This window comes from Rosa chinensis, chromosome 5 (assembly GCF_002994745.2).
Source record: "Rosa chinensis cultivar Old Blush chromosome 5, RchiOBHm-V2, whole genome shotgun sequence".
NCBI lineage: Eukaryota > Viridiplantae > Streptophyta > Magnoliopsida > Rosales > Rosaceae > Rosa > Rosa chinensis.
This window is the reverse complement of record NC_037092.1, coordinates 6,286,113-6,312,744: the sequence shown is the minus strand read 5'-3', so window position 1 is coordinate 6,312,744 and position 26,632 is coordinate 6,286,113. Positions and strand designations below refer to the sequence as shown.

At 37.0% G+C, this 26,632-nt stretch overlaps 9 protein-coding genes and 1 non-coding gene across 12 annotated transcripts; 7 read left to right on the top strand and 3 right to left on the bottom strand.

The window, feature by feature from the left end:
• Positions 1-4,840: 4,840 nt before the first annotated feature.
• Positions 4,841-6,037, bottom strand: LOC112166866 (putative germin-like protein 2-1). The gene is made up of 2 exons (XM_024303791.2): positions 5,840-6,037; positions 4,841-5,698 (listed from the first exon to the last, which is right to left on the bottom strand). Exons 1-2 carry the CDS (start codon positions 5,949-5,951, stop codon positions 5,163-5,165), a joined length of 648 nt encoding a protein of 215 aa, XP_024159559.1. The 5' UTR covers positions 5,952-6,037; the 3' UTR covers positions 4,841-5,162.
• A 2,688-nt stretch (positions 6,038-8,725) lies between these two features.
• On the top strand, positions 8,726-9,384 carry LOC112166357 (histone H3.2). Its single transcript, XM_024303182.2, has one exon. The coding sequence runs from the start codon at positions 8,783-8,785 to the stop codon at positions 9,191-9,193; it is 411 nt and encodes a 136-aa protein (XP_024158950.1). The 5' UTR covers positions 8,726-8,782; the 3' UTR covers positions 9,194-9,384.
• Positions 9,385-9,726: 342 nt separating this feature from the next.
• LOC112165784 (trans-resveratrol di-O-methyltransferase) lies at positions 9,727-11,124 on the top strand. Its single transcript, XM_024302431.2, has 2 exons — positions 9,727-10,570; positions 10,735-11,124. The coding sequence occupies exons 1-2, from the start codon at positions 9,803-9,805 to the stop codon at positions 11,032-11,034; spliced, it is 1,068 nt and encodes a 355-aa protein (XP_024158199.1). The 5' UTR covers positions 9,727-9,802; the 3' UTR covers positions 11,035-11,124.
• Positions 11,125-11,338: 214 nt separating this feature from the next.
• On the top strand, positions 11,339-14,011 carry LOC112165785 (trans-resveratrol di-O-methyltransferase). 2 transcript variants are annotated; one of them, XM_040505778.1, is made up of 3 exons: positions 11,339-12,840; positions 13,039-13,353; positions 13,978-14,011. In XM_040505778.1, exons 1-2 carry the CDS (start codon positions 12,073-12,075, stop codon positions 13,336-13,338), a joined length of 1,068 nt encoding a protein of 355 aa, XP_040361712.1. In that variant the 5' UTR covers positions 11,339-12,072; the 3' UTR covers positions 13,339-13,353; positions 13,978-14,011. The 2 variants fall into 2 exon arrangements, with proteins under 2 accessions (XP_040361712.1, XP_024158200.1); XM_024302432.2 differs by lacking the exon at positions 13,978-14,011 and having other exon boundaries at positions 11,340-12,840; positions 13,039-13,910.
• On the top strand, positions 14,009-15,177 carry LOC112165786. The gene is made up of 2 exons (XM_024302433.2): positions 14,009-14,316; positions 14,401-15,177. Exons 1-2 carry the CDS (start codon positions 14,149-14,151, stop codon positions 14,989-14,991), a joined length of 759 nt encoding a protein of 252 aa, XP_024158201.1. The 5' UTR covers positions 14,009-14,148; the 3' UTR covers positions 14,992-15,177.
• A 2,448-nt stretch (positions 15,178-17,625) lies between these two features.
• On the top strand, positions 17,626-18,603 carry LOC112167440. The gene is made up of 2 exons (XM_024304465.2): positions 17,626-17,940; positions 18,035-18,603. Exons 1-2 carry the CDS (start codon positions 17,776-17,778, stop codon positions 18,434-18,436), a joined length of 567 nt encoding a protein of 188 aa, XP_024160233.1. The 5' UTR covers positions 17,626-17,775; the 3' UTR covers positions 18,437-18,603.
• A 699-nt stretch (positions 18,604-19,302) lies between these two features.
• Positions 19,303-20,220, top strand: LOC112167373. 2 transcript variants are annotated; one of them, XM_024304386.2, is made up of 2 exons: positions 19,303-19,501; positions 19,584-20,220. In XM_024304386.2, the coding sequence occupies exons 1-2, from the start codon at positions 19,325-19,327 to the stop codon at positions 20,106-20,108; spliced, it is 702 nt and encodes a 233-aa protein (XP_024160154.1). In that variant the 5' UTR covers positions 19,303-19,324; the 3' UTR covers positions 20,109-20,220. The 2 variants fall into 2 exon arrangements, with proteins under 2 accessions (XP_024160154.1, XP_024160153.1); XM_024304385.2 differs by having other exon boundaries at positions 19,578-20,220.
• Positions 20,221-21,678: 1,458 nt separating this feature from the next.
• Positions 21,679-22,722, top strand: LOC112203001 (F-box/FBD/LRR-repeat protein At2g26030). The gene has a single exon (XM_024344031.1). The coding sequence runs from the start codon at positions 21,679-21,681 to the stop codon at positions 22,720-22,722; it is 1,044 nt and encodes a 347-aa protein (XP_024199799.1).
• A 1,109-nt stretch (positions 22,723-23,831) lies between these two features.
• On the bottom strand, positions 23,832-24,476 carry LOC112203000. The gene has a single exon (XM_024344030.1). The coding sequence runs from the start codon at positions 24,474-24,476 to the stop codon at positions 23,832-23,834; it is 645 nt and encodes a 214-aa protein (XP_024199798.1).
• Positions 24,477-24,703: 227 nt separating this feature from the next.
• LOC112168589 lies at positions 24,704-24,840 on the bottom strand. Its single transcript, XR_002924349.1, has one exon. It is a non-coding gene; the product is annotated as a U4 spliceosomal RNA (small nuclear RNA).
• Positions 24,841-26,632: the final 1,792 nt, after the last annotated feature.

Genomic DNA, 26,632 nt, shown 5'->3' with positions numbered 1-26,632 from the left:
GGCGAGGGAGGAGGAAGAACTCAAGACTGAACGTGGAGACAAGGGAGGAGGAAGAACCCAAGACTGAACGTAGAGTCTTGGTTGAGACTAAACGGGATTGGATAATAGGTTAAAAAAAAATTTGTTTTAATGGTTTGCCGTTTTGTCCGTTTGATCAACTGAATTAAGATTCAACGGCTGGGATGGTTTTGTCCCGTTTTGTCCCTTTATTTTCGTCCCGCAGGTGAGCGGGCCTAGTATATTTACTATCTTGAAAAACCAACTAATTTTATTCCCTGTTTTACCCTTTATTTATGTTTGACCTTATTAAATGCTCTCTATTAATATGCAAAAAAAAAAACTCTTGACTCTTTTGTTTTTCTAATTTTTTTCTAACGTTTTTTGCATTTCTTATATTTCCTAAGTTTTTCAACCAAAATTTTTCTTTTATTTATTTGGTCATGTTCCATAATACTGAGTTTTTATGTTTTTTGGACATCTTTTTTCATATAAAACCCACAAAAAAACAAAAAGAAAAAAATAAATAGAAAACAAAATGGTAAAGCTCACTGACATAGACACATGGTAGCTACAAACTTTTTTTTTTCGTTAGAATACATATTAAATTAGATGATTATATAAATTCTCTCTCTTTCTCTCCATATATATATATATATATAGAGAGAGAGAGAGAGAGAGAAAGAGATCCTATCGAGAGCGATGTCTAAGTTAGGGTTTAGGGTCACTTTTCGGTCACATATCCGCATCTCAACCGTTCAGTTTTTAGGTACTAATGTATAAATTATCTTTGCAAAATTTTAGTCAAATTGATGGTCGTTAAGGCATTGATAACTGCCTTAAAGCTAGTACAGTTCAGGTTGGATATATTTAGTTTGTCCATTGGTTTGAATGAGTTAGATATTTTATAGATCATCAATTTTGCTGAAATTTTGCAGAAGTGATCTATACGTTAGTACCTAAAAACTGAACGATCAAGATGCCGATCGAGATGCGGATATGCGACCGAAAAGTAACCCTAAACTCTAACCTTGCTATGAAATTTCAGAGCGAGGCATCGCTCTGAATTGGATGTGTGTGTGTGTGTGTGTGTGTATTATCTTTGATATATGTATATAACAAAAGCAAACGTTTGGCTATTTCTTTAGTTTCAATTCGGTTTTTTTTTTTTGGCCAAAATTTTGAAATATGTTCTTAAATATATATATATATATATGTACATATTTCTAATGTAAATACGCACATAAGCCTACAAGAGTAATATAACTTGTAAATAAAAAGGATTCACAAAAGGGAAAAAAAAAAGTGAGAAACTGAAATTAATTACTTAATTAAATACATGAAAAATTAAATAAGGGTAAAGAGGGGAAGTGAAAACTTGTATTTTAATTGTATTAATTATTTAAATTTTTTAGATAATGGAGATAATGAAATACACATGGCATGCAATGATGGCGAAGTTAGAAAGGGAAAAGTTGGAGGAGAAGGTTGCTAGCATTCCTTAAAGGGGAAAACATTTCCTTCCATACTCCAAGGGATCCATTCACCCATTCCCCCTCTTTCCTTGCATTTATAACTCACATTTCATTAATTACAAATTTTCAGACAACTTTCCTAATTAGCTTCCTTATGTTACCAACACTAAAATGGAAAGTTCATGGAAAATTTAATTTTCATCCCATGGGAAAGACAAATGGATTACTTTATTTTCCAATAACTAAATGTGGCTTAAAAGATTTTTATGGTAGATTTGTCTACTGTACATTAATATATTCATACATCAAATAAACTAGTTTAATACAAATGTATGTTCGATTTAGAGTAGACGGGTATGAGAAAAAGCCAAGCTAGTCTACTAATACATGAAATCAATTTACTTTTTTTATAAACTAGTCTACTCGCTACATCTATACATTAATCTATTATTGTTACGGTAAGTTAACCATTATGAATCCTAATGTGTTAGAACATCAAATAGAAGTAAACAAGGTTGAGAATACCTATAAACTTCCAAAATTTTCTTTTTTTGGTAAAATGGGGCCCTAGACAATCCCCAAACCCCCCCCCCCCCCCCCCCCCAAAAAAAAAAAAAAAAAAAAAACTAAGAGATAGCAGATGTCACGACACTTATAGGACGAGCAGTTCCAGTTATATCATCAAGGACAGTGGTGAAAATGAACGCAGGCATAAACAACAATCTATGGAGGCCAAAATCTTTTGAACCTTAATCACCCGTACTCAAAACAGTGTATACTTAAAATAGATATATGTACAATATGTAAGAGGACTTTAAGTGGATAGAGTGTTGTGCTAGAGTGGTTGCATTATGATGGAAACATTTTCCTTCTCACGATATCCCTTATATATGTATCTGACCATCTCAACATTTTGTATCTGACAATCTGTTTAACCATATGTCTTCCAAGTTCAAACCACACATTGTGCCTTCCAACTATAACCATGCACCCTTATATATGTCACACTTATCATGACGGATCCAGCTCTTCTAAAGTGAGGAAGCGTGAAGTTACGTCAATTCCATAAAATCTAGATGCTTTATATAATTTAACGGTCCAAACAATTGACACATCACTCTACCATTATTTTTTTAGAACTTTAGTCTAAACACAGCCAACTTGCTGTTTCTCCTTTGCTACACTGCTCAATTTGCTCTTTCCATGAAGACTCATCCATGGTTGAAGAAAAGAAAATAATTTGAATCATGCAACTGCATCCATTTCGAGTTTCAATAAAAAAAAACTTTAAACCATCAGAGTTAAAAGAGTTAAACTTTAAATTCTACAAATTTATGAAATCCTTATCAACAAATACCCCCATTTGCTAAAGTGAAGTCCTTGGTTTGTCCCACTCCTAGATGATTGAATGATCTTGCTTTATCAACTACCTCAATGGAGTTTAATTATCAATATAATTTTAGTATAATCGTGTATGATCATTAAGACTTGCAAACCAATGATCTTAGAAAGATTTTCTTCAACCATGGACTAGTTTCCATAGAAGCATAGAGAATGTTGCGTTTGCTTTATGCAACATAGAGAAAGAATTTTGACACGTGAAGGAGGAAGTTTACATCAAGGCCATGTTTCGTTTGCGGAAAGTAAGCATCAGAAAAAGAAACTTGTTCATTTCTTGCGTTTGGGGTGCAAAAGGAAAGAAAATCTTTTCTTGAAGGAAAGGAACATAAGGGGGAAAGTGGTTCTTTCCAAACCCCAAGTGAATCACTTTCCTTCATTATTTCTTTGCATTTATTACTCACAACATATTATTTTATTACATTATTTACAAACTTTTTAACAACTTTCCCGATAATTTTCCTACTTTACCAAACATTAGAATAGATTGCTGTTGAAAAATTTCTTTTCCCTTCTCATGGAAAAAACAAAGGAATTACTTTCCTTTATGTGAGACAAAAGTAGGGTCTTGCTATTTAAAGTTTTAAACCCAGCAAATTTCTAAGTGTACCCGGTATTTTAAATATTATCTTATATTTCCTGTTTTACCCCTGTTTAAATAAACCCAACAAACATTCTCCATCACCATCTTCAAGGTTGCAAAACTGGAACTGTGAAACATCATAAGTACACAGCAGTGTTGAAATCTTTAGTAGCAGCACTTGGAGTTGGGATTGTTGGCTGATCGAGTTGGTGGTTTGATGTAACATTTAGACTTTAGTCGTCAGCTTGTGTGTAACATCGAGTTGTTGCACTCTGGCTTGCCATTCCCATCTACACCACCAAAGCATGCAATTTGTAAATTTAAACATATATAAAACAGTATAAACATATACTCCCTGATCTTGATTATCAATTGTTCTGGTCTTGTAGAATCACTTAGTGGCATTAATGCCTTGTTGTCTGCTCTCAGCGGAGATGATGATGAGGACATCAGAGGAGCCACATTGAGGAACATGCACACTTTGTTGTTATAGCCATAGCCATTTTTGCTTTGTATGTAAATCTCAGTTTTCTAAAGAATCAACTTTGTGTGGTTTAGGCTATGCTAGCCTGGTAATGGTTTGTAGACACTGTGCAGAATTAGAGCCATATTTATAGTGAAATTTAGATCTGCTATGCCTCAACTGTTACAGGCCGGCTTTTCCAAAGCTGATGCATGTAGTCAGCCTAATTTGTTTAAGAAGTCTTTGTGAACATCAGGTTGGGTATTGGCCGGATTTTTCTGTTTTGGGCAGGCTTAGCCGCCTGTGTATTTTTGCCTGATTCATTTATAGAGTTGCTATATATCCTAAATCCTCCTACCATTTGGAATAGCTGGCATTAGAATCAAAAATCACACAAGCTGACGACTAAAGTCTAAATGTTACATCAAACCACCAACTCGATCAGCCAACAATCCCAACACCAAGTGTTGCTACTAAAGATTTCAACACTGATGTGTTTCACATTTCCAGTTTCTCAACCTTGAAGATGGTGATGGAGAATGTTTGTTGGGTTTATTTAAATAGGGGTAAAACAGGAAATATAAGATAATATTTAAAATGCCGGGTACACTTAGAAATTTGCTGGGTTTAAATAGCAAGACCCCAAAAGTATTAGCTCTAATTTTTTTTGTTTCCTCAAGTTAACGGCAAGTTATGGTGTTTAGACTAAAATCTCAAAAATTGGTGGTGAAGTGATGTGTAACTGTTAAGTCCGTTAGATTATATGGAGCATCTAGATTTTATGAAATTGACGTAACTTTATGTCTTCCTCACTTTAGAGGAACCAGATTCTATCATGATCATCATTAGCCTCATTAACCATATAACGGTTAAACAATGATCATATATATAAAACATAAAACTGCAATAAATACAAAATAAAAATAAACCTCAAAATAAATTATGAAATAAATAAAATACATTATGGATAAATAGAATCAAACCAATTCATACATAACATGTGGAAGGGAAGACTGGCAGGCATCAAATAAATCGACAGGCCTTATGGAGAAATAGAATCAAACCAATTCATACATAACATGGATCACTGAGTGATCAGAAACAAATCACACTCTTGAAGTAAAAGAATCAAACGAAGAATCAGACTGAACATGATTGTACGTAGTGCTAAATGAACAGTAAAACATTGTGCGCACTTCAAATGAACCGAATGTCAAGCCCATTTTGAAAGGTTTCAAGTTGGAGTCTAGAACTTGGACCGGAAATCGTAGATTGTGTCCTTGTCGACTTGGAATGCCTTCGCAAGAACATCAGCAGAAATGGCAGGCTTTGATCCAAACACTGCATTGGCAATGGTAATAGCACCTGGATTTTGGCTGCTCAGAGCTGCAATGGCGACCGCATTAACATTTCCAACATTGTGCTGGAAATGCACAAGTCCTACTGGGAACACAAACACATCGCCCTTCTGAAGCACCTTTGTGATAAGTCTGTTTTCAGGGTTGGAGGTGACAAAACCCACTTGGAGGCTCCCTTCTAGGACTGTTAGGACTTCAGTGGCTCTAGGATGAGTGTGTGGAGCATTGATGCCCCATGGTGCATAGTCGATACGAACAAGGGAGATACCAAGAGTATTAAGTCCTGGAATCTGGGCTACGTTTGCCGGGGTCACACGTGAACCGGCAGGGTTTGATGTGTTGCCTGCTAGGTGAAGTCCACTGAAGAAGAAGTCATCGGCGACAACTAGCTTGGGGTCCTTGCACACATGTCCATTCACCAGTACTGATATTTGATTATGTCCAAAATGCATCAGAAACATTACTAACCAGTGCTAATTAATTGATTATATCAACTATGTATTTCTATTTGGGAAATTCAATCACATGTTTATAAGCTAGAATATTAATTATTATAGCTAGTTACCTGAGGTTGATCGATCAGCCACACAGAAATCCTGAAGAGAACTTGGGTCAGATGCCAGAGCAATGGAAGCTGTTATAGCAAGGCATGCTAACAATAGAAACTGCGAGGCCATTGGAACTTTGGAATAATTTTTTTTTCTTTTTGGACAAACTTTGTTTTAGCTTGGAAAGCAAGGAAACTTGATATAATTGTGGATTGAGACCAGCATGTGTCTCTGTATTTATAGATCGAGATCATGGAGCCTTAGTGGTGTTCCGAACAAGTCTAGCCTGGAAACGTGTATGACAAGTTCTTCACTGAAAGTTTGTCATTACTTATTTCAGGGGACGGCAATTGTTGCCGGCATTGAAGTAGTTTCTTTCCATATGTGACAATAAGCAGCCACTTCAAACTTCTTTATAGCACCTCAGTCTCTTGCTGCACCTTTTATATTGGATAGATTTGTATATATCATTTTGAATCCGTTTAATATAGTTACATTGTCTAATTCTTGCCTGTAGTTGCCGTATGGATTGTTATTTATGGCTCATTCTATAAAAGACAATAGCTGCTGGTAGCATCGGAAAATTTTTATCCTATATATAGTTTAGTGGTATTAGCTAGTCTCTCTTTTTAAATATTCGGATTCTAATGGTGTCTTTCTAAGAAAATCTCTGGACTAAATGTGGACTCATTCAACTTGATGTAATATGAACACAAAAAACTGACTCTTGGTTCCTTGAGGATTTTAAACGTCTCTGTCAATTTCCTAAGTATGAGATCTGAAACCTACAATCTAGCTTGTTCAAATATTAATATAAATTTGTGTTATGTTTTAGTTTTTTTTTTTTTCCCAAAAAAGAAGACGTACTGTGTGAATACGAGAGCATAAAGTTGGTTTTTCTCCTACTGTTACTGATTGCTTAACAATAGGCCATAATACTTTGCTAGAAGCCACACTTTTCTTCACAAAGCCATCAGCAACCATATTTCTTTTCCTATGCACATGCTGAAATGAGTATGAATTAAAGGAAAGAAGCAAGGAATTGCAGTTTGTCAAAATAGTACCAAGAGGATGGAGGTCCATTCTCAAAAAGAAAAAGAAAAAAAAAGAAGGATAGAGATCAACATCATCCCTAAACATTAGCTGCTTCATGGTCATATAATAAGTCTGCACTTCAATATGAGTGATTTCTATCTCAAAAGCAAGCTTCATGCCAGTTAGCATAGCCGAAGCTTTAGCCTGCAACACTTTACAATGGTAAATGTTCCTCATAAATTCATAAATCCTATCTCTCAACCCCCCCAAACTCCAATCAAACCATCCAGTATTCCTAGTACCATCCGCATTGAGTTTAACATGATCGGGACTTGGTTTATGCCAGTTTAAGTATTCAACTCTATTAGATTCACTAGTTTGGTTTTTGGAGTTGCCTTTACTTCATTCATAAATGTATTGAAAGATTATAGCAATATAATTACAAGGACCATAAAAAATGTTCTTATTTTGCCACTTCCATAAAAACCAACAAGTGAAGGAAAATAATTGGGAGAATGGGAGCTGGGACAAAGCAAAGCCAAGAAACTCACAATTATGCTGTAGAATATTAGCAGTAATTAAATTCTCCCAGTTTAGAGTAAATGTTATGCGACAGAAACAGCTTAACAATATCATGTTGGAAAATTTGGTAGATGGATCCTACGTGTACACTAGATTTTGATTCTCCTACAAAATCACACAAAATAATATATTAATAACAAATAATATTCATCATTTCATTGTGATAATGGACTATAATAACAAGAATCGTAACACTAATCTATTGGATTTGTAGGCTTTTAGAGGACTAATCATTTAAAAAGAGTTTAAGATTGAGGCGTGTAAACACTACCCGTAAGAGTAGATTTCATCACTCGGAGATAATGTCTCCGTGTAGCAGGTTAGTGGCGCCCTACCCTCCTGGGTATAATAACTGTTAATCCTTGTAAGTGTACATTAGTAAACTTGGATCCTCTAAATGCTTGATTTTTTCCTTTGACATTATGGAAGAGCAAGAATAAAGCACCCTCTAAAATATATATGAACTCACTAGAGAAACAACTATGGAGAGAACTATAAAAGATAATGAATTTTGTTGTGTGTGTAAGACCAAGAAGTGACATGTATATATAGTAGATGAAAAGGCTTAGAGATATAATGCAAATTTAATAAGATAGTTATTGGAATATCGAAACTCTCGTAACTTTAATATGCTATAATATTATGAGTATAATGAATTAGTAACGTTTTAAAATAAATATATGGTATTTTCCAATAAATTGAGAGTTACACAGAGTATTTTGAAATACACAATCAAAATTTCCAACATATCATGCCAAACAACAAACCCTTTGAAAAAAATTTATAAAAGGTGCATAGATTCAGTCTCTCCATGACAATAAACATTAGACTTCTACTCTCATTTGTCAACAATATTGAACTTCCCATATTGAATAGGAATTGGAGTAGAAATTCATCCAAAATCACTTTAATTTAGAATTACCTCTCTGGGCTACAACAGTAAAGCCCATCCCATAACCTTCCCATTTCCCAAAGCCGAACCCCGCCACGTCACCGATCCTCGCGCTTCCTCCCAACCCCAATCCGCAATCCGCGTGCCACCCCTCTCATCAAATCCCACCCGTCCATTCCAAACCGCATCGACGACCAATCCCAATTCACACTTCCCGCATAAATTTTCGAAACCCGCGCAAAGAAACACGCCACGTCACCGATCCGCACCTAAAACCAACCCAACACGCAGCCACAGCCGTCCATTCCCCAAAACAAACCAACGGCTATGATTACTTCTTCCCCATCACACCCCCCACTATAAAAGCCACTCCAAATTCCACTTCACAATTCACACTACCAAATCCCCAATCCCTCTGAAAACCCTAATTTCTCAAATCCCCAATCTCTCAATGGCTCGTACCAAGCAAACCGCCCGCAAGTCCACCGGAGGCAAGGCGCCACGTAAGCAGCTTGCCACCAAGGCCGCTAGGAAGTCCGCTCCGGCCACCGGCGGAGTGAAGAAGCCACACAGATTCAGGCCGGGAACCGTCGCGCTCCGTGAGATCCGCAAGTACCAGAAGAGCACCGAGCTTCTGATCCGCAAGCTCCCATTCCAGCGGTTGGTCCGTGAAATCGCTCAGGATTTCAAGACCGATCTGAGGTTCCAGAGCTCCGCCGTGGCTGCGCTGCAGGAGGCGGCGGAGGCCTACCTCGTCGGGCTCTTTGAGGACACCAATCTGTGTGCCATTCATGCCAAGAGGGTTACGATCATGCCGAAGGATATCCAGCTCGCTAGGCGCATCAGGGGTGAGCGCGCTTGAGTTTGAATCAAAGGGTTTAGTACAGATGGAGTAGTATTTGGAAGATAATGTGTTTGATGAAATGTCTACGTTTATTTTGAGTTTCGTATGGTATTATGGTTTAGATGGTTGTTTAGAGATGTAGATCAGAAGCTTAATGTGATGTAATGGGTTTATCTTATCAATGAAAATGGCTTATTTTCCACAATTTATGTCTTGCTGTGTTTGTTAAAGTTTTATGCTTGTATGTTTTACATTTTAATGAAACTGCCTGTGCTTGCAATCAATCTGGGTTTTGGTATTGGGTGGTTGCGATGAGAATCATTTAAAAAAAAAAAAAAATCCCTCTCCACCTTTGACGAGGTTCAAACTTGAAAGTCTACACATCACCACCGGATAGAAAGTCATGGTTCGCTCCACCAAACACGTAAGTGGATGAGAAAGAAAGAAAGGTCTTTGTCCTGTTTAGCAATATTTCAAAGGTCATTGACAAATGGAATCGTTGATTTTTGGATCATTGCAGAATTGAGACTTTTCTTCTTCTCAGAATTTTTCAGCAGCTCAGGATATATTTATATAAGCCAAGTAGTTTCATAAGGAGGAGACGAACTAGCTGTAGAATCATCAATTATGGATTCTAATGAAGCAAAGGACTTGTTCCAAGCTCAATCTCATGTGTACAAACACATATTCAACTTCGTGAGTTCTATGTCACTCAAGTGTGCAGTTCAGCTAGGCATACCAGACGTAATTAACAGCCATGGCCAAGCCATTACTCTACAGGAATTGGTCACAGCACTTCAACTTCACCCAGCTAAATCTGGCTACGTGCAGCGGCTCATGCGTCTGATGGTACACTCTGGTTTCTTTGCTACGAAAAAAGTCTGTAAGAATCATGATGAACAAGAGGAAGAGGCCTATGATCTTACACCGTCTTCTAGGCTCCTCCTGAAAAACAAGGTCCCGAGTTTGTTACCGTTTGCTCTGGGGATGTTTGATCCAGCTTTTGCAACCCCATGGCAGTTTTTGGGAAATTGGTTCCGAGGGAACGAGCTCACACCGTTTGAGACTGCACATGGGATGGGATTTTGGGAATACGGAGACAAAAACCCTGAATTCAACAGTGTTTTCAATGAAGCAATGGCCAGTGATTCCGGAATGATGAACTTGGTCATCAAAGACTGCAAGCCAATCTTTGAGGGGTTGACTTCTTTAGTTGATGTAGGAGGTGGTTCTGGAAAAGTTGCTAGGATCCTTTGTGAGGCTTTCCCCAGCTTGAATTGCACAGTTCTTGAACTTCCACAAGTTGTTGCTGACTTGCCGGATAGTGCGAATTTGAAGTTCATTGCAGGTGATATGTTCAATGCTATTCCTCCAGCTGATGCTATCCTGCTCAAGGTATGCAATTTGTCACTTCTTCAGTTATTGGCTTACACAAAATGTCAGTAAGTGTTATTGGCTAGTGTATATACCATCATGCTTTGTGTTTATGATTTATAAGATGGTTGATTACACACATGTAAATGATTGTGTAAATTGGTGACAAAATTGATAAAATGCAGTTAACTTTACATGCTTTGAACGACGAGGAATGCTTGAAGGTTCTGAAGAAATGCAGGGAAGCCATTCCAGGCAATGGCCAAGGAAAGGTTATTATCATAGACATTGTGATAAACGCGGAGAAAGACGAGCACGAATCAATTGAAGCAAAGCTCTTCTTTGACATGTTGATGATGGTTGTGGTGACCGGAAGAGAGAGAAGTGAGAAAGAGTGGGAAAAGCTCTTTCTGGAGGCTGGTTTCAGCAAATACAAGATAACACCCATCTTTGGTTTAAGGTCCCTTATTGAAGTTTATCCTTAGAAACTGTCATATGCTGTAAGCAGTTTCATTTTGAAAGATCAATCTTGAAATTAATCAATAAATCATTATATCCGAAGTCTTAACAATTTCTAATGAGTCTGCTGATGCTTAATCATTATATATTGATCATTATATATTGACTTGATTGTTCCTGCTCTTTTGGAACAAATAAAAGGGTATGCACTTACTAATTGAAAATCATCTAGTTTTCATTTTTGGGTGAACAAGCAAGTATACTAAACATACAAACTAACCACACGAATTTCCAAACAGCATCAATGCACAACTAAACTAAAGGAACACAACCACTGTGCAAGAACTAATTCAGCACTCGAGTCATTTTAATATAAGTCTAGATATTTATCCATCAATCATCTCAGATCAAGTTTGACAGTCGAAAACAGATTAGACATGCAAATAAAGCTCTACCTTTGGAGCATTTATTCAAACAGGTCATGTTTGATTCCTAAAAGATCCAATGAATCAAATTTTTCTAACCTATTGCTTGATTCATAGTAATCCAGTAATGGAGCCATAAACAGCAACTCAAACGCATCTCTCTGATTTTGTATAAAAAGAGGAAAGAAGCACACCTTTTGACTAGGGCTCCCAACGTGTGTGTGTGTATTGGAATCTCTAACGTCTATATTTCTGTGCTAAGACAAGCATGCAGCCTGGAAATAGTAGCCCAGAATCTGCCATTTTTCTGCTACAATGTATAAATATATAGCTTGAGCTTGAGCTCCTCTGGAGCGGTGATTGCAGTGAAATCCATGGCTATTTACTTCCCACCATACCAACCAACCAAATTAATTAACCCTGCAAAAAAGACAAGACATTACAAAATACAAGAAATTAGACAAAATACTTCGAAGATTCTTATCTCTGAGACTTTGACAGATATGGAATCAGCCACTTTTGGATTTTTCGTAGAATTGAGATTTTTTCTTCTTCCTAGATTGTCCAAGTAGATCATCATTTTTACAAATATAACCTGAACGGTTGATCATAAGGAGGAGAAGAACTTGCTGTAGAATTATGGATTCTAATGAAGCAAGGGACGTGTTCCAAGCTCAATCTCATGTGTATAAACACATATTCAACTTCGTGAGTTCTATGTCACTGAAGTGTGCAGTTCAGCTCGGCATACCAGATATAATCAACAGCCATGGCAGAGCCATTACTCTACCGGAGTTGGTCACAGCACTTCAACTTCACCCAGCTAAAACTGGCCATGTGCACCGGCTCATGCGCCTAATGGTACACTCTGGTTTCTTTGCTACAAAACAAGTCTGTATGAATCAAGATGAACGAGAGGAAGTGGCATATGATCTTACACCGTCTTCTAGGCTCCTCCTAAAAGACAAGGTTCCGAGCATGTTACCCATTGTTACAGCCATGCTTGATCCAGCTTTTACAACCCCATGGCAGTTTTTGGGAAAATGGTTCCGTGGGAATGAGCTCACACCGTTTGAGACTGCACATGGAATGGGATTGTGGGAATACGGAGATAAAAATCCTGAGTTCAACAGTCTTTTTAATGAAACAATGGCCAGTGATTCCGGAATGATGAACCTGGTCATCAAAGACTGCAAGCCAATCTTTGAGGGGTTGAGTTCTTTAATTGATGTAGGAGGCGGTACAGGAACAGTTGCTAGGATCCTTTGTGAGGCTTTCCCCAACTTGAAATGCACAGTTCTTGAACTTCCACAAGTTGTTGCTAACTTGCCGGATAGTGCGAATTTGAAGTTCATTGCAGGTGATATGTTCAATGCTATTCCTCCAGCTGATGCTATCCTGCTCAAGGTATGCAATTTGCCACTTCTTCTGATTTTTGTTGGAAAGTAGATAACCATTTCATTGTATGCTAGCAAGTGTTTTGGCTACTGTATATAGTATATAACTATATATCATCATTCTTTGTGTTTGTGACTTATAGAAGATGAATGGTTATACTTATATACATGACTCTGTAAATTGGTGACAAAATTGAGTAAAATGCAGTTGACTTTACATGATTTGAGCGACGAGGAATGCTTGAAGGTTCTGAAGAAATGTAGGGAAGCTATTCCAGACAGTGGTCAAGGAAAGGTTATTATCATAGAAATTGTGATAAACGAGGAGAAAGACGAGCACGAATCAACTGAAGCAAAGCTCTTCTTTGACATGTTGATGATGGTTGTGGTGACCGGAAGAGAGAGAAGTGAGAAAGAGTGGGAAAAGCTTTTTCTGGAGGCTGGTTTCAGCAAGTACAAGATAACTCCCATCTTCGGTTTAAGGTCCCTTATTGAAGTTTATCCTTAGAAACTATCATATGCTGTAAGATTTATGCGACTGCTGATCAGCGATTTCAATTCTTCCTTAATAAAGTACTCATTTTGAAATATCAATCTTGAAATACATCATTATATTTAAATTCTTCACAATTCCAAATGAGTTTGCTGATGCTTAATCAACCCTAGGATACTAACAGCTAATCCCTATTTCAAAGAGTTGAATAGAAGAGTTTCATACAAGTTATGAACTAAAGGGGCAATATCTACTCCATTAAATACTTTTCCTACTGCTTATACAAGTTTTTTGCCAAAGTCTAGGAGACCAGCCATGTTTACAAGTAATGTATTTCAGCTTTTATTATTAATCCAATATGGCCAAGAAAAAGTGCCAAGTAGAAGAAAGTGAAATCAAACAATGGCCACCAATGAAGTAACAGAAGGAAAAGTCAAATTGGATCTCAACAAAAGTCAATTGAATCTGTAATCAGAAATCCTGCTATGTTAATATTCCCCAAGTATGTCTTACTGTCTTTTTACTATGCTAATCCTCATAGTTAGCATATGAGGATTTCCTTCTTTAGTCTTACTTTATAAATTAACATATCTAGAATATTCTTTAGTCTAATGTCTGAATTAGAGCTAATTAAAATAATGCAAATTGTGACAGCAGCCCCATTAAATTGAAGTCAAAGCTGTCCCTGAAACATTTCCATTGAATCTATGGAGTCCTTCCTTTTATATTAGAGAAGTATAAAGTGGATTCATATAATTAAAACCCATTAGCTCTTCGTATCTACAATCTCATTATCTTCTACTTAGCAAATCAGAGAAGAAAATCATGGGTTTTGGGAAGGATGATCTTGATTTGGTGTTGGTCCCAAGTGGATTGCTGATCATGTTTGTTTACCACATCAATCTTCTCTACAGATATCTTCATCTCCCTCACACCACAGTCATTGGCTTTGAAAACAATGACAAAAGAGCTTGGGTTGAAAGAGTTATGCAGGTAAGCTTTTACAATGTCTCTTTCCTATTTTCCATTTGATCATCAAATTTAGCCAATTAACAGAACTTAATTCTTATATTTCAGGCTGAAAGAAGAGATGTTGGAATAGTACTTAATGTGATTTCATCAAACACATCAGCAGCAACATTTTTGTGTTCTATCTCCCTAACTCTTAGTTCCCTTATTGGAGCTTGGCTTGGAAGCAGCACAAATGGGGTCTTTCAGAGTGAATTAGTCTACGGCAACACGAATCCATCAACAATTACCATCAAGTACATAACCCTCTTAACTTGCTTCCTTCTCGCATTCGCTTGCTTTGTTCAATCAGCAAGGCACTTTGTTCATGCCAACTACCTAATAAGCACACCAGACAGTAACATTCCAGCCTGGTATGTAGAGATGGCAGTCATAAGGGGTGGTGATTTTTGGTCACTTGGGCTAAGAGCTTTGTACTTTGCTCTTACCTTGCTTCTATGGTTTTTTGGTCCAATTCCAATGTTTGTCTCCTCCATTGTTCTGGTCATGGTCCTCCATTACCTTGACACAAACACCAGGCCAATGTTTCAGCATCAGTTTAGAGGAAAGGAGATGGTGAAGAAGGTTGAGGAGAGAATTTCAGAGGTAGCTGTGACCTCACGGCACCATCACAGAGAAAAGGTTGAAACTTTGGTGTAATTTTAAATTTGTTAAAAAAACCCAATTTTTGTTTGTAAATGCAAAGTTCCATATGCTTCTTTATTTGGAGTTGGTGGGGATTAGGTACCTATGTATTGCCAGGAAGACAAACTAGAGATGTAATATGAGTCTTGCAAGCCTAAACTTAGAAGATCATCAAATCATTCTTCTCTTATATGGTCCAAATTTTGGTTTATAGTTTCATACATTGAAGTTCTATATAGACTTTCTGCTACTGATAGATGTCTAATATCAGCACCAATTCATGGATTGTATTTCTGTATTTCACGTAATAGGAAACGTGTTTGAACTTTGAACACTTATTACAAATTGAGTTGCTAAATTGACTTATTCTTATTCATAGTTATAAGGCAAATACATTGTATGACTTGTTTGTGAAACCAAAGTGTATAAGTCCATATAGTCATCTGGAGACTGGAGGAAGATTTTTCTTTGAACATAAATTAATCAAATATTCAAATAATCAAAGTGGCAAAATCATTCTCAGATAGCAATGTATTCAGTACTATATATATATATTTACTGGAAAATATAATTTTTGTTTCAATCAATGAGAGGGTTGCACCTAATCATGTACCAGGCTGGGCAGCCAGGCATCCATGTGCATAAATTAATCATAGTAATGGACTTAGTTATCTAAAACACTAAACAAGCCTACTTTTTTTTTGTGTGTATTACATATAAGGAAAATGACATAAGTATTTTCATTCTTTCATTGTTCCATAATCGTGTGTGTTCTTGACTTTTACGTCCTAAACAATTTAATTGCTTTTGAATTTATCTATTATTATTTTACCTACTTGTTTCGGAAGAAAGAAAGTTCTTATATATCGTCTGGGCTTTTATAGTAGTATGATACTATCACTATGACGTCTTAGAGGGATAATTTACATTGTGGAAAATGTTTGCCGCTCGAGTTTGCTTATTCGAAAGTCATTTTCTTTTTCTATCTGGGTGTTTAAAATAAATAAATAACTAAATTCAAAGAAATTTAGAAATGATAAGGGCCATAAGACATCTGCCCATGCCCATTGTTGCCCATACTATTGCATTGCCCATTAGAAGAATGATATCAAGCCCAATCAAGGCATAACGGCCCATTGTTAATTCCTGCATTAATTTGAAAAGAAGCGTCCATACTCAACGAACCAAAACCTGCCATGTCAGCAATTCGCGCCAAATAAATTGCTTTAGGGTGCAGCTATTTCATACTTTTCATTCAAATTACCCAAAAATCTCAAATCTTCTAGCATTTTTCGGTTTTCAAACTCCATCGAAGTAGTTCTGAAAAAAAAACAAAACTCCATAAAAGCATACCGCTCACAAATTCAATGCAGAAAGCCCTTCATGGTAGTTAAGGACTTGGAATGCCATTACCAGAATGTTCATTATAGTTTTGATAAGTAAGTTTTAACAACTGTTCTAATCTTTAATAATAACTATTGCAGTAGATGAATTCACCATTACCTATCATATCACCCAAGTTTAGCTCCATTATTCTTCAATACCACTCAAGACATAATTATACGAGTGAAAATGTAAACATGAGTATTGGAAGTCTAATATTTTGGAATATTATGGCTACTAATTTCCCTTCTATGGTCCAAAATTCGGTTTTCCATTTCCAATTTTTATATTAATTTGCTAGTAACTGTCTATTGTCTCTACACCAATAGTAGTTCGATCACTTTACATAAACATGTTTGAAAGCACTATCTACAGGCCAAACAAGTCGTAAATTTCTATATTTTGGTGAAGGAAATTGATCAAATGCATGATTACTTGATTATATTGACTAAATATAGAACTAGCTAGTTTTATTTTCTCAGAAATGTAAAGGAAAGTACTAATGCATGACTGGTTTTATTAGGACATATATTGTCAAACCACTTGTGTATAGTTCATACTTGGTCATGAGCATGGACTTGCAATAGTGTTCAAGTACAAGTCAAGTTTTGGAATAGTCTTCTGAAGTATTAAGGGAAAACTTTTTCTTTCAAAATAAGCTAATGTAATAAATCTAGAACCTCACGACTTGATAAAATTGGATCCTACTGAGATTTATAGATATTAATTGATATCCATACATCTATTAGTAAAAGATGGTAGAAGACACCATTTTCTCAGTTGGTCATAACTCATATCATCATATGAACGTACTCAGTCGGATCGAGATCTAAACTTATAGTTTTCATTATCATTGTACCTGTTAAGAGGTAAGATTAACTGCTTACAGTCAAAACGACCACCAAATTAGGAATGGCCCTTGGGTCAATTATTGGCACGAGGTAATAGTTGGCGATAGATCGACATACAGGCTCATTCCTCGGGGGTACTTTGACACCTAACTTAAAATGATATGTTGAAATCTTTGTTTCCACATAGATTTCAATTGTACCGAACATATTGGGTAACTGAGGCCAGACTTATTGTAGGAGAGAGTTTTCCGCTTCAACGAACTTATGAAGGCCAACTCAGGCCAGAGATGTCTTGCTTACTTAGTTTCATGGAATAAAGGAATCCATTTAGGATATCCAGCATGTGGGAGAGTCCATTATTTGCAGCTTAACTACTAGTTTATTAGCTCAACTGATTAGCACTTTATTTCATTTCACGTAAAAACCTTATATATATGCCAACTGGTGCCTTCGAAACTGGGGAATTTGAAGTCAAAGCCAGTTTCATGTAAACAAATTTGAAGCAACTTGTACAGTTCCTTTATAAACAATAAGAACCTTTGGTATTAGCACTTGGCCGGGAGATATGAATATTGAGGAGTACATAGATGTGCTTTTGGTCCCTGCTGGGTTACTGATCATGCTAGTTTACCACCTCTTCCTCCTTTTCAAGTACTTCAATATGCCTCTCTCCACATCCATAGGTTACGAAAACAACGACAAACGAATTTGGGTTGGAAAAATCTTGCAGGTGTATATGTATCTTCTTTAGTTTCTCCAATTTCCAAATTTGCTTTCCGGAACAAATTTATTGATCCAAATTTCCTTGCTGTTGATATTTATAGTTGCAGGGTGATGATCTTAGAAAGAGTGTTAAAACAGCTCTCAATGTGATTTCCTCGAGTACAACTGCAACTATTTATTTGGCAACAATCTCATTAACCCTCTGCTCACTTATCGGAGCTTGGATGGCAAACAACACCACCAATTTCTTCCCAAGAGAACTTATATACGGCAATACAAGTGCGTCGATAGTTTCGATCAAGTACATATGCCTCTTAACCTGTTTTCTCCTTGGTTTTTCGTGCTTTGTTCAATCAGCTAGGAACTTCGTCCATTCGAACTTCCTACTGAGCACTCCGGGCGCGACGGCTAAATCTGATGTGAAGAAAGTGGAAAAAGCAGTTCAAAGAGGAAGTGAATTTTGGTTACTTGGGCTTAGAGCTCTAGCTATATTGTGCTCTTAATTTTCTGCTGTGGTTTTTTGGACCTATACCGATGTTTGTATCCTCTATCATAATGGTGGTGATTCTGTATTGCCATGACTTTAGATCAGATGATCAAAAGGGTCTTAATGTAGTGTAAATAAACAGATTTCTTAGACATCATTTTCTAAGATTCAATCAAAGTTTCATTGATGAATGCAAATATGCCATAATGTCTAGTATAATGTACATTTTTTCTTTGCACCAAAGTTGAGTTTCGACCTACCCAATTCAGACAAAACTATATTTTGTACTTTTGGGATTATTTTCTTAATCATGATTATCCTCAAGTTAGTCCTGCTATTGAAAAGTCTGGCTTCAAATTCTAGTTGCACTAAGATATAATATAGTACTATGCATGTTGACTATTTGCAGTGTGCAGCTTATATTTAGAAAATTAGTCGTGCTCAATAATGGTAATAAAAAATTATGTACAGATAGAATCCTAGTTTATTAATTCATTGTTTTTTTTTTTTTTTTGAAAGGAATTCCTTGTTAATAATCACCAAAATACTATTCTCTTGATTAATTGAAAGTCTAAACATCTACTTAATGCAAGATTATATCATGTGCGGTAGTAATAAATGAAAATCTATTACCAAAAAACAGCTAATTCAAAGTTACGCCGCTCTTATGTTAACAAAATGATATTGTGTTAATGTCCAATAGTAATCAATCTGAATCTAATATGTTTTACCAAACGTGTTAAAAATGGATCGAATATGTTTATTGATTGTGTCTTTTTCTAATTCCCTCAAATTCAAGTGAAAGGAAAAGTATGGTGTGAACGTACAAATCCAAAGCACCATGTACTGATTCATTATATAAACAGAGTAATACCCCGTTGCCATTAGTAAGACTTAGGAGACTATGGATTTTGAGAAAGAGTACTTGGATGCTGTTTTGGTCACAGCTGGGCTTCTGTTCATGTTTCTTTACCACCTCTTCCTCCTGTACCAATACATCCATGATGCCACCAAAACATCCATCGGTTACGAAAACAAAGACAAAGAAACTTGGGTTCAAAAGATTTTGAAGGTCACTGAGGTCAGTACTACTAGCATATCTAAATTAATCTTGATTCGATATATCCTAAATTTGTTGATCCTAATCTAATTTCTAGTTGCAGGGTACTAATGATGATGCAGTTGGGGACAATGTTAGCACAGGACTTAGTGTGATTTCCTCAAACACAAGCGCAACCATGACTTTAGCGTCAATCTCCTTAACTCTCTGCGCTGTTATCGGAGTCTGGATTGCAAGTTCAACCAATAAGTTCTTCCCATTAGAAATGGTTTACGGCAACACAAGCGAGTCAATCATTTCTATCAAGTACTTATGCCTGTTGAGCTGCTTTCTCCTTGCTTTTTCGTTCTTCGTTCAATCTGCGAGGCACTTTGTCCATTCAAACTACCTATTGAGCACTCCAGGAGCCACGAAAGAAGAGGATGTGGAAAAAGTGCAGAAAGCTGTTGAAAGAGGAAGTATCTTTTGGTCATTGGGACTCAGAGCACTATATTTTGCTCTTAATTTTCTGCTGTGGTTCTTCGGGCCTATACCAATGTGTGCTTGCTCTATTGTAATGGTATTTGTCCTGTACTGCCATGATTTCAGGAAGGACTCGAAACAGTCAGATAGTCGAAAGAAGGGATGAGTGAATCCATGTCTCGACAACTTTGATTTCTTGAGAATGAAGCAACTGTATGAGTACTGAATCGATCAGCTTTTATCGATTATTAATATGAATGCAATTGTGTCTTATTTAATGCATGAGTTTGTGATAATTGTTCTTCTGTGAATATTTCTTCTTCAACCTCAAGATACATCATCAATCAACTGCTATTGAATATTCAGTCTTCAAGTCTTAATTTGGATCAAACTCAACTTGCATATTAATATTGTAAGCTTCAGTTAGGTTTTTAAATCACAGGCTTCGCAGCTACATACGATTACTATATGCATGTTGACTAATAGTATTACAGCTCAGCTTCTGAAATTTATAGGTGTTAATTGGGGGATTAGAGAATTAATAAGAAATTTTGTTTAGTGCAGATTATAAAATGAAATACTCTGTGGAACATGAAAATATATATGCTTATTATTAAGTACAGATTTATTAACCTCTTTCTTACATTTCCAATCCCTGTCTGGAGGATATTAACCATCGACTAGATAATTAGTTCATGAAAAATCAAGCCTGAACTTTCAATTTGTTTGGCAAAAAATTAAAACACATGCCCTCATGAAAATTACAAGTCTTCTGTAGGTAGGTTCCCCCTGTAAAATCCGTTAATGGGATAATCTAATAGTCATATACTTTGTGTTCCGGTGCATACATGTGCTTTGAATGATCCCCCTCGTTCTTCAATTCAGTTCATGAAGATAAATGCTCTGCCTCTCGGTCTTCAACTCTTGTATCTCTGTTGTAGTAGCTTTTCAGGCTCTGTCTGTCTTTGGTGCTGAATGCACAGCTTGAACAAACTACTATACAGGGATTCAAGACTCGACGAAGTGAGAATGAATGTGCCTGGGAGATTACTAATGTTTCTCACAATTTGTGCTTGTTTGAATGCCTGATTTTCAAGCTGTCTATCTGTCTTACGTACATAATCTGTAATGCCGTAGATAGGTGACGATGTTCTCTTCATCGATGTGTCAAGTTCAGTTTTATGTGAGAGTGTGTGTAGTTTCAGCTCCAAAGATTATCTTCTCTGATTTACTCATCTGTTGGCGAAGAAATTCTTCGATTTTGGGATTTTTAGCCTAATACAACTGGCAACAATTCAGATAATTAAAAAGACTAGAGATGAGGTGTAGTTTTGTTTTCTTGGGCATGAAACTTGTAGAGTTTAATTATCCATCTGCGAATAAGTTGCTACCCATAACCCACCAAAAAAAACCAGATACGCACATTCATTGGTATCATTGTTGCCTAAGCCTTTACCGAATAGGGGGAAAAAAACGAACGAAGAAAATTACTAGATTAGAGAACATAAATAGTAGTATCTAAGTGACCACAGATTATAGGCTTGAGATTATTCTTTTTAATAGAGGTTTCCTATATTACACATAAATTTGTTCCATCCTTGTGTGTCTCACCGTTCTGTACAAGGATTCTACTTACCATAATAAATAGGAGCACTGCCTATTGTTTCTTCCCTCTGTTTGAGAATTTCTATCTATATCACCAACACGATGAGAACACAAAACAAAAGCATCCCAAGATGATGATCGATGATTGTGATGCTCAAAATTCCATGGCCGTTGTAATGAGAATACGACCTCACTTACCGGACGACATTATCCGCCAAATTCTCTCACACCTGCCAACTAAATCCGCCATCCGCATGAGCATTCTTTCTAAGCAATTTGAAGGAGCATGGTGTTCCCTCCCTGTAATAGATCTCGACGAGGGAAAGCCACAGGCCAACCTTGATCGAGGTATACACTTCACCAACATCTTGAAAAGGTATTTGAAATTCCGTACTGAGAACAAAGACCGTCTGCATCCCCCCTTGGATAAATTTAGGCTTCGGATGGCGGTGATGTACCCGGATAGAGAAGATATTCTAGAAAAGTTGTTGACCAGTTTTGCACAAGAGAGAAGTGTCAAAGAGTTAGATCTCAGCTGTCCCACATTCACAAATATTGCACTAGAAAAGCGGCCGCAGTCATCCCCCCAAATACTCGTTAATATCAACTCTTTAACTAGTTTGAGTTTGGAGTCTGTGGGAATAGAGAATGATGTTACTCGTAGTGGTGATATACTTCTTCCATCTTTGAAGAACATGTCCCTCAAATCTATGCACCTGCAGTCTAGCTTTAAGTTTTTGTCCCATCTAATTTCCAGGTGCCCTGCCATTGAGTATTTGACATTGACTTCATGTACCGAATTCTTTTGGTTCGGTCGATCAGAGTCGATTACAGTTGCACGGTCTCGTACTCTCAAGCATTTGGAGATTAGAGATTGCAGTTTTTCAATATTCCATGTATCTGACTGTGAGGTTCTTGAATCTGTTACATTGGTTTCAAAATCTCCAAGAGTCATGTTAGCTTTGTACGGAGGCAGGAACTTGAAATATATCAACATCTGCTCAGAGAAGGCGACAGATATTCATATTGACCGTTGCAAAGACTCTGTGGAGGCCACAATGGATACTCCAAATCTTCAACTGTTTAGATTCAATGGTTTCGATGCGATGAAATGCATGAATGGAAGGCATTTATTGAGTAATTTCGTAATAAGCACAGAGATGCTGGCGAGCTAGAGGTGCTTATTCTTTCAGCCGGGATGCGAAGATTTTGTCTTGAACATATCAGTGCGCTTTGTTTTTTCTTTTCTTTTTAACTCCTTTTTGGAAATTTTGCTTCAATCTAGGTCATTTTGGAGTTAGAGACTCTCACCTAAAGTGTTAATTGTATGCTCATTCTTTCTCTATTTTGAATATCTTTCCTTGTTGTAACTAAGACGCATGGATGGAACTGCTGCCACTTTTTGTTAAATTACATTAACTTATTCTAGCTAGAACCTCCATTTCATTCCCCACCAGCAATGAAAAAGCTTTATAGAACTAAGATAACAAGTTTAAAACTAGTAACGGGGAGTATAACTGCCATCACTTGTGCTAGACTACCTGCGCTCTCCTTTGCTTGTACCTTGGCAACTTCGTGTTCATTGGCTTAATTGTTTAAGTTGCATCTCAAATATGATATTTTGCTCTTCTCATATTTTTCGTGAAGGGAATAAAGTTGCAGATGCATTGGCTAATCATGGTACGTCGTTAACTTAGCTGGTGTGGTGGGATGTGCCTCCTCCTTTTATTTTGTCCTATAAAAGGAAGACCCATAGTGACATTATGGGTCTTCCTCAGTTTCGCTTTTGCTAGGTTTGTTTAATTGTTAGTTTGCTTCGAGAGGTTTTGGTTTTGTCCCCCTCTCTTGTTATCTACTTTTTCTTTGATTAATTCATTAGTGTTAGGGAGGTTACTCCTCTCTTTCACTCATCTTTCAACCAACAAAAAAAAAAAACTGCCATATTCATAACATAACAACAATTGATACTTTTTGGTCGAACATCAAACCTAAGGATAGTTCAACGTTTAGGGGTGTTTATGATTGTTGACCATCGAAGAAGGTATGCGAAACAGTGTTCTTGAAATAAGTAAATAACAAGAGGATGCTTCAAAACAAGAATATTATCATTATTATGTAACAGTCAGAAGTTATTAAATCAAATCAAGGATCTGGGCATTCAATTGATGCCTTTTTTTTTTTTACTAACTTGAACGAAAAATATACATAACATATATGTCTTCCTGTTGTAACAAAAATTTCACAGTACGTTCAGAAAATCAAAATCGATCTAATCCATCAAAACTCAAAAGACATGAGGATGGAAACTTAGAGGGATGGAGTTGTTGCATTGCTGAGCTTGCTTGAGGTGCAGTTCCAAGCCATAGTTGGCAACTTCAAGTTCGCTCACTTTCTCCTTATATTGATTCACCAACTGCTTCACATGCTCCAATTCTTGGTTTCGGCCCTCAAATTCTTTAAGACGCTCGTTCTGGATAAAAACGCCTCGTTTCAGAATCATATTCTCCTTTTGAATTTCTTCCATAGCTTGTTTCAGCACCATATTCTCCTCCTCCTTCTGGGCGGCTGCCACCTCAGCCTCGGCGGCAGTACGTGAACTGATCCATTGTTCAAAGACCTCAAGCGCCTTTGCAGTACGTGCCTTGGCATCGTCGACGCTGGTGGCACTGCTCATCTCTCTAACAAATAACTCGACCCATTCCTCCGCACCATTAAGGTTATTGTTCAGATTCTCATTAGTCAGTTTCGCTCTCTTTCCGAAACGATCAGGTTCGGGTTCCTCAGCGGGACGACGAAGTTGATTGACATGTTGAGGAGGAACCGAAGAAGAAGAGCATCGAAGTCTTTTGGATCGATGAAGCGATGAAGGAAACACATCTTCTTCGAAGAATGACCTCTTGTTTCCACATAGAACTAGTGCTGCAGCCATCCGATCGAGAATTGTAGTGGGTTATGGTGGTGGCATATATGGGTTGATAAAGAAAAACGTCTTTCCTTTTCCTTCCAGTACAAGGATTCCGGCATTTTAAAGTTTTTTTCTTTTTTCTTTTCCGTGTTTTTTCCGTGTCCTTGTTTTCACGGGACAAGCTCCTACTATCCTCCATTATTATTATTATTATTATTATTATTTTTTTTTTTTTTATTTTTTTTTTTTTTTGCCCCGGGGTCTCTTCCAGAAATTCTCAAGGGCACTGGGCTTAACGCAGGCCCAAGAGGGGGTTTGAAAATAGTTTTCAATAGACACATCTCGGTTAGAACCTTATTAATTGCGTCGTTGCCTCAAGCGCAAAGATTAGCTCCTACTATTTTGTTTTGAGAAATCTTTTACTCTATCCACCATCTTAAATAATAATGATTTCTGAAATAATTCAATTTAACTTATAACGAAAAGACTTTATTGCTAACTCGATTACATTGAAAATTTTCAAACAAAATCTAAATTTATGTACCATATGATATCGGGATTAAAGACGTTCGTACATCGAAGTATTTAATTAACATGGAAAATATCACTTCATTTGTTACCAACTTGATACAAAAATTGAGATTTCAAGTATTAATATTATCTTTATAACTGTAAATTAACATTTATCTTTTGATTATAACTTGAGCATTAATGTTCAACTCCAATATGGACGGGCGTCGGAGATGAGTAGCTAGGGTTTACCAAGGGCAGAGATTATTTAGAGCACCGCCGTGCACTTGCACCAACATAAATGAATGGTTAGATTGCATTAACTACACTTTTTGTTTATTAAAAATAAAGTTGATAATAAATATCAAGGGTTGAGATTATTTTATAAGGGTTGGGTCACTTACACCGTCGGTGCATAAAATAATTTCCATACCGATGGTAGGATTCATGATTTTTTTTTTTTTTGGCTGGAAAACGAGATGATGAACTAGCTTGGAAGCCAACGCTCTCTGATTATTAAATTACCAATTTACCATTGACTCAATTAAACTCTTTGAAATAAGTAGTCAAAAACTCAAAATCTTTTACCTCCACACTATTAAGAAACATGAACCACATAAACAGTTTTAATGGCATCACCAAAAGGTAAGGGGTTCGACTTCTATCTCTTACCAAGTTTTAAAAAATGTTTCGACCTAGCAGAGCTCTGCTAGGGTTGGGAGAGCGCCGCCCTCGGGCTTGGCCTCTCTGTACTTCTCTTCATCTTGTATGGAGGAGTATACCTACGGCGTCTCCTCTAGGGGATCCTAAATCAAGATTGGCTTGCCTCGTATCTTCTCTGTAGTCATTGATCTGCCGTTTGGATGGTCCGATTTCCAAGGCGTTGACATTGGTTTTGCTACATCGACTGGTTCACACTCTCGATACGGGCAGGTTGAAGGCATGGTGTATGTCGGCGTCCTCTCTCTACCTAGGTCATCTGGTGGAGTTGGAGTAGGGAGTTTTCTGGTTCCTTGGGGCAGGTTGACCAGAGGCATGGTGGCAGGTTGGTGCGGTGGTGGCGGCAAAACCATAGTCACTATTGCATTGGCTACAAGGGCAAACCCTAATTGGGTTTGGGCTTGGCTCTACTTTTCTGGCTTGGGCTTGGGCCCTAATGGATTGACTAAGGCTGCAAAGTGTGGGCTCATTCTATTATGGATTCGAATTTGGGATCCCGGTGGATTTCTTATAAAAATTTGGGATCCAGGACGACAACCTCCAATAACAATTGGATTTTGTTAGGTCGCAAAGATCATAATCTCCGAGGGTTTTTTTTATCTTGCTTAGGGGATTATTGATTTTTGTTTGGAATTTAAGTGTGTGAACTGTCTAAAATGTGGGTGTACTAAGGGTATAGTGGGTTCATGATCTTGTTTTAGAATAGGAGTCTCAGGGTACTCTGAGAAACGATTCTTTCTGTCCACCCCTTAGGGGTGTTTCGTTTTTGTTCTGCTTGCTGAATTTATATAATGGGCTGACCTCCTTTCATCGAAAAAAAAAATGGCATCACCAAAAGAAAAATAGAATCTTTAAAATAAAATCGAGGGGCAATGATCCCCTTCTTTACGGCCAATAGTTTTACCTCAACGAACATACTGAGGCTTTAAATTATAGGACTGAAAATTGTA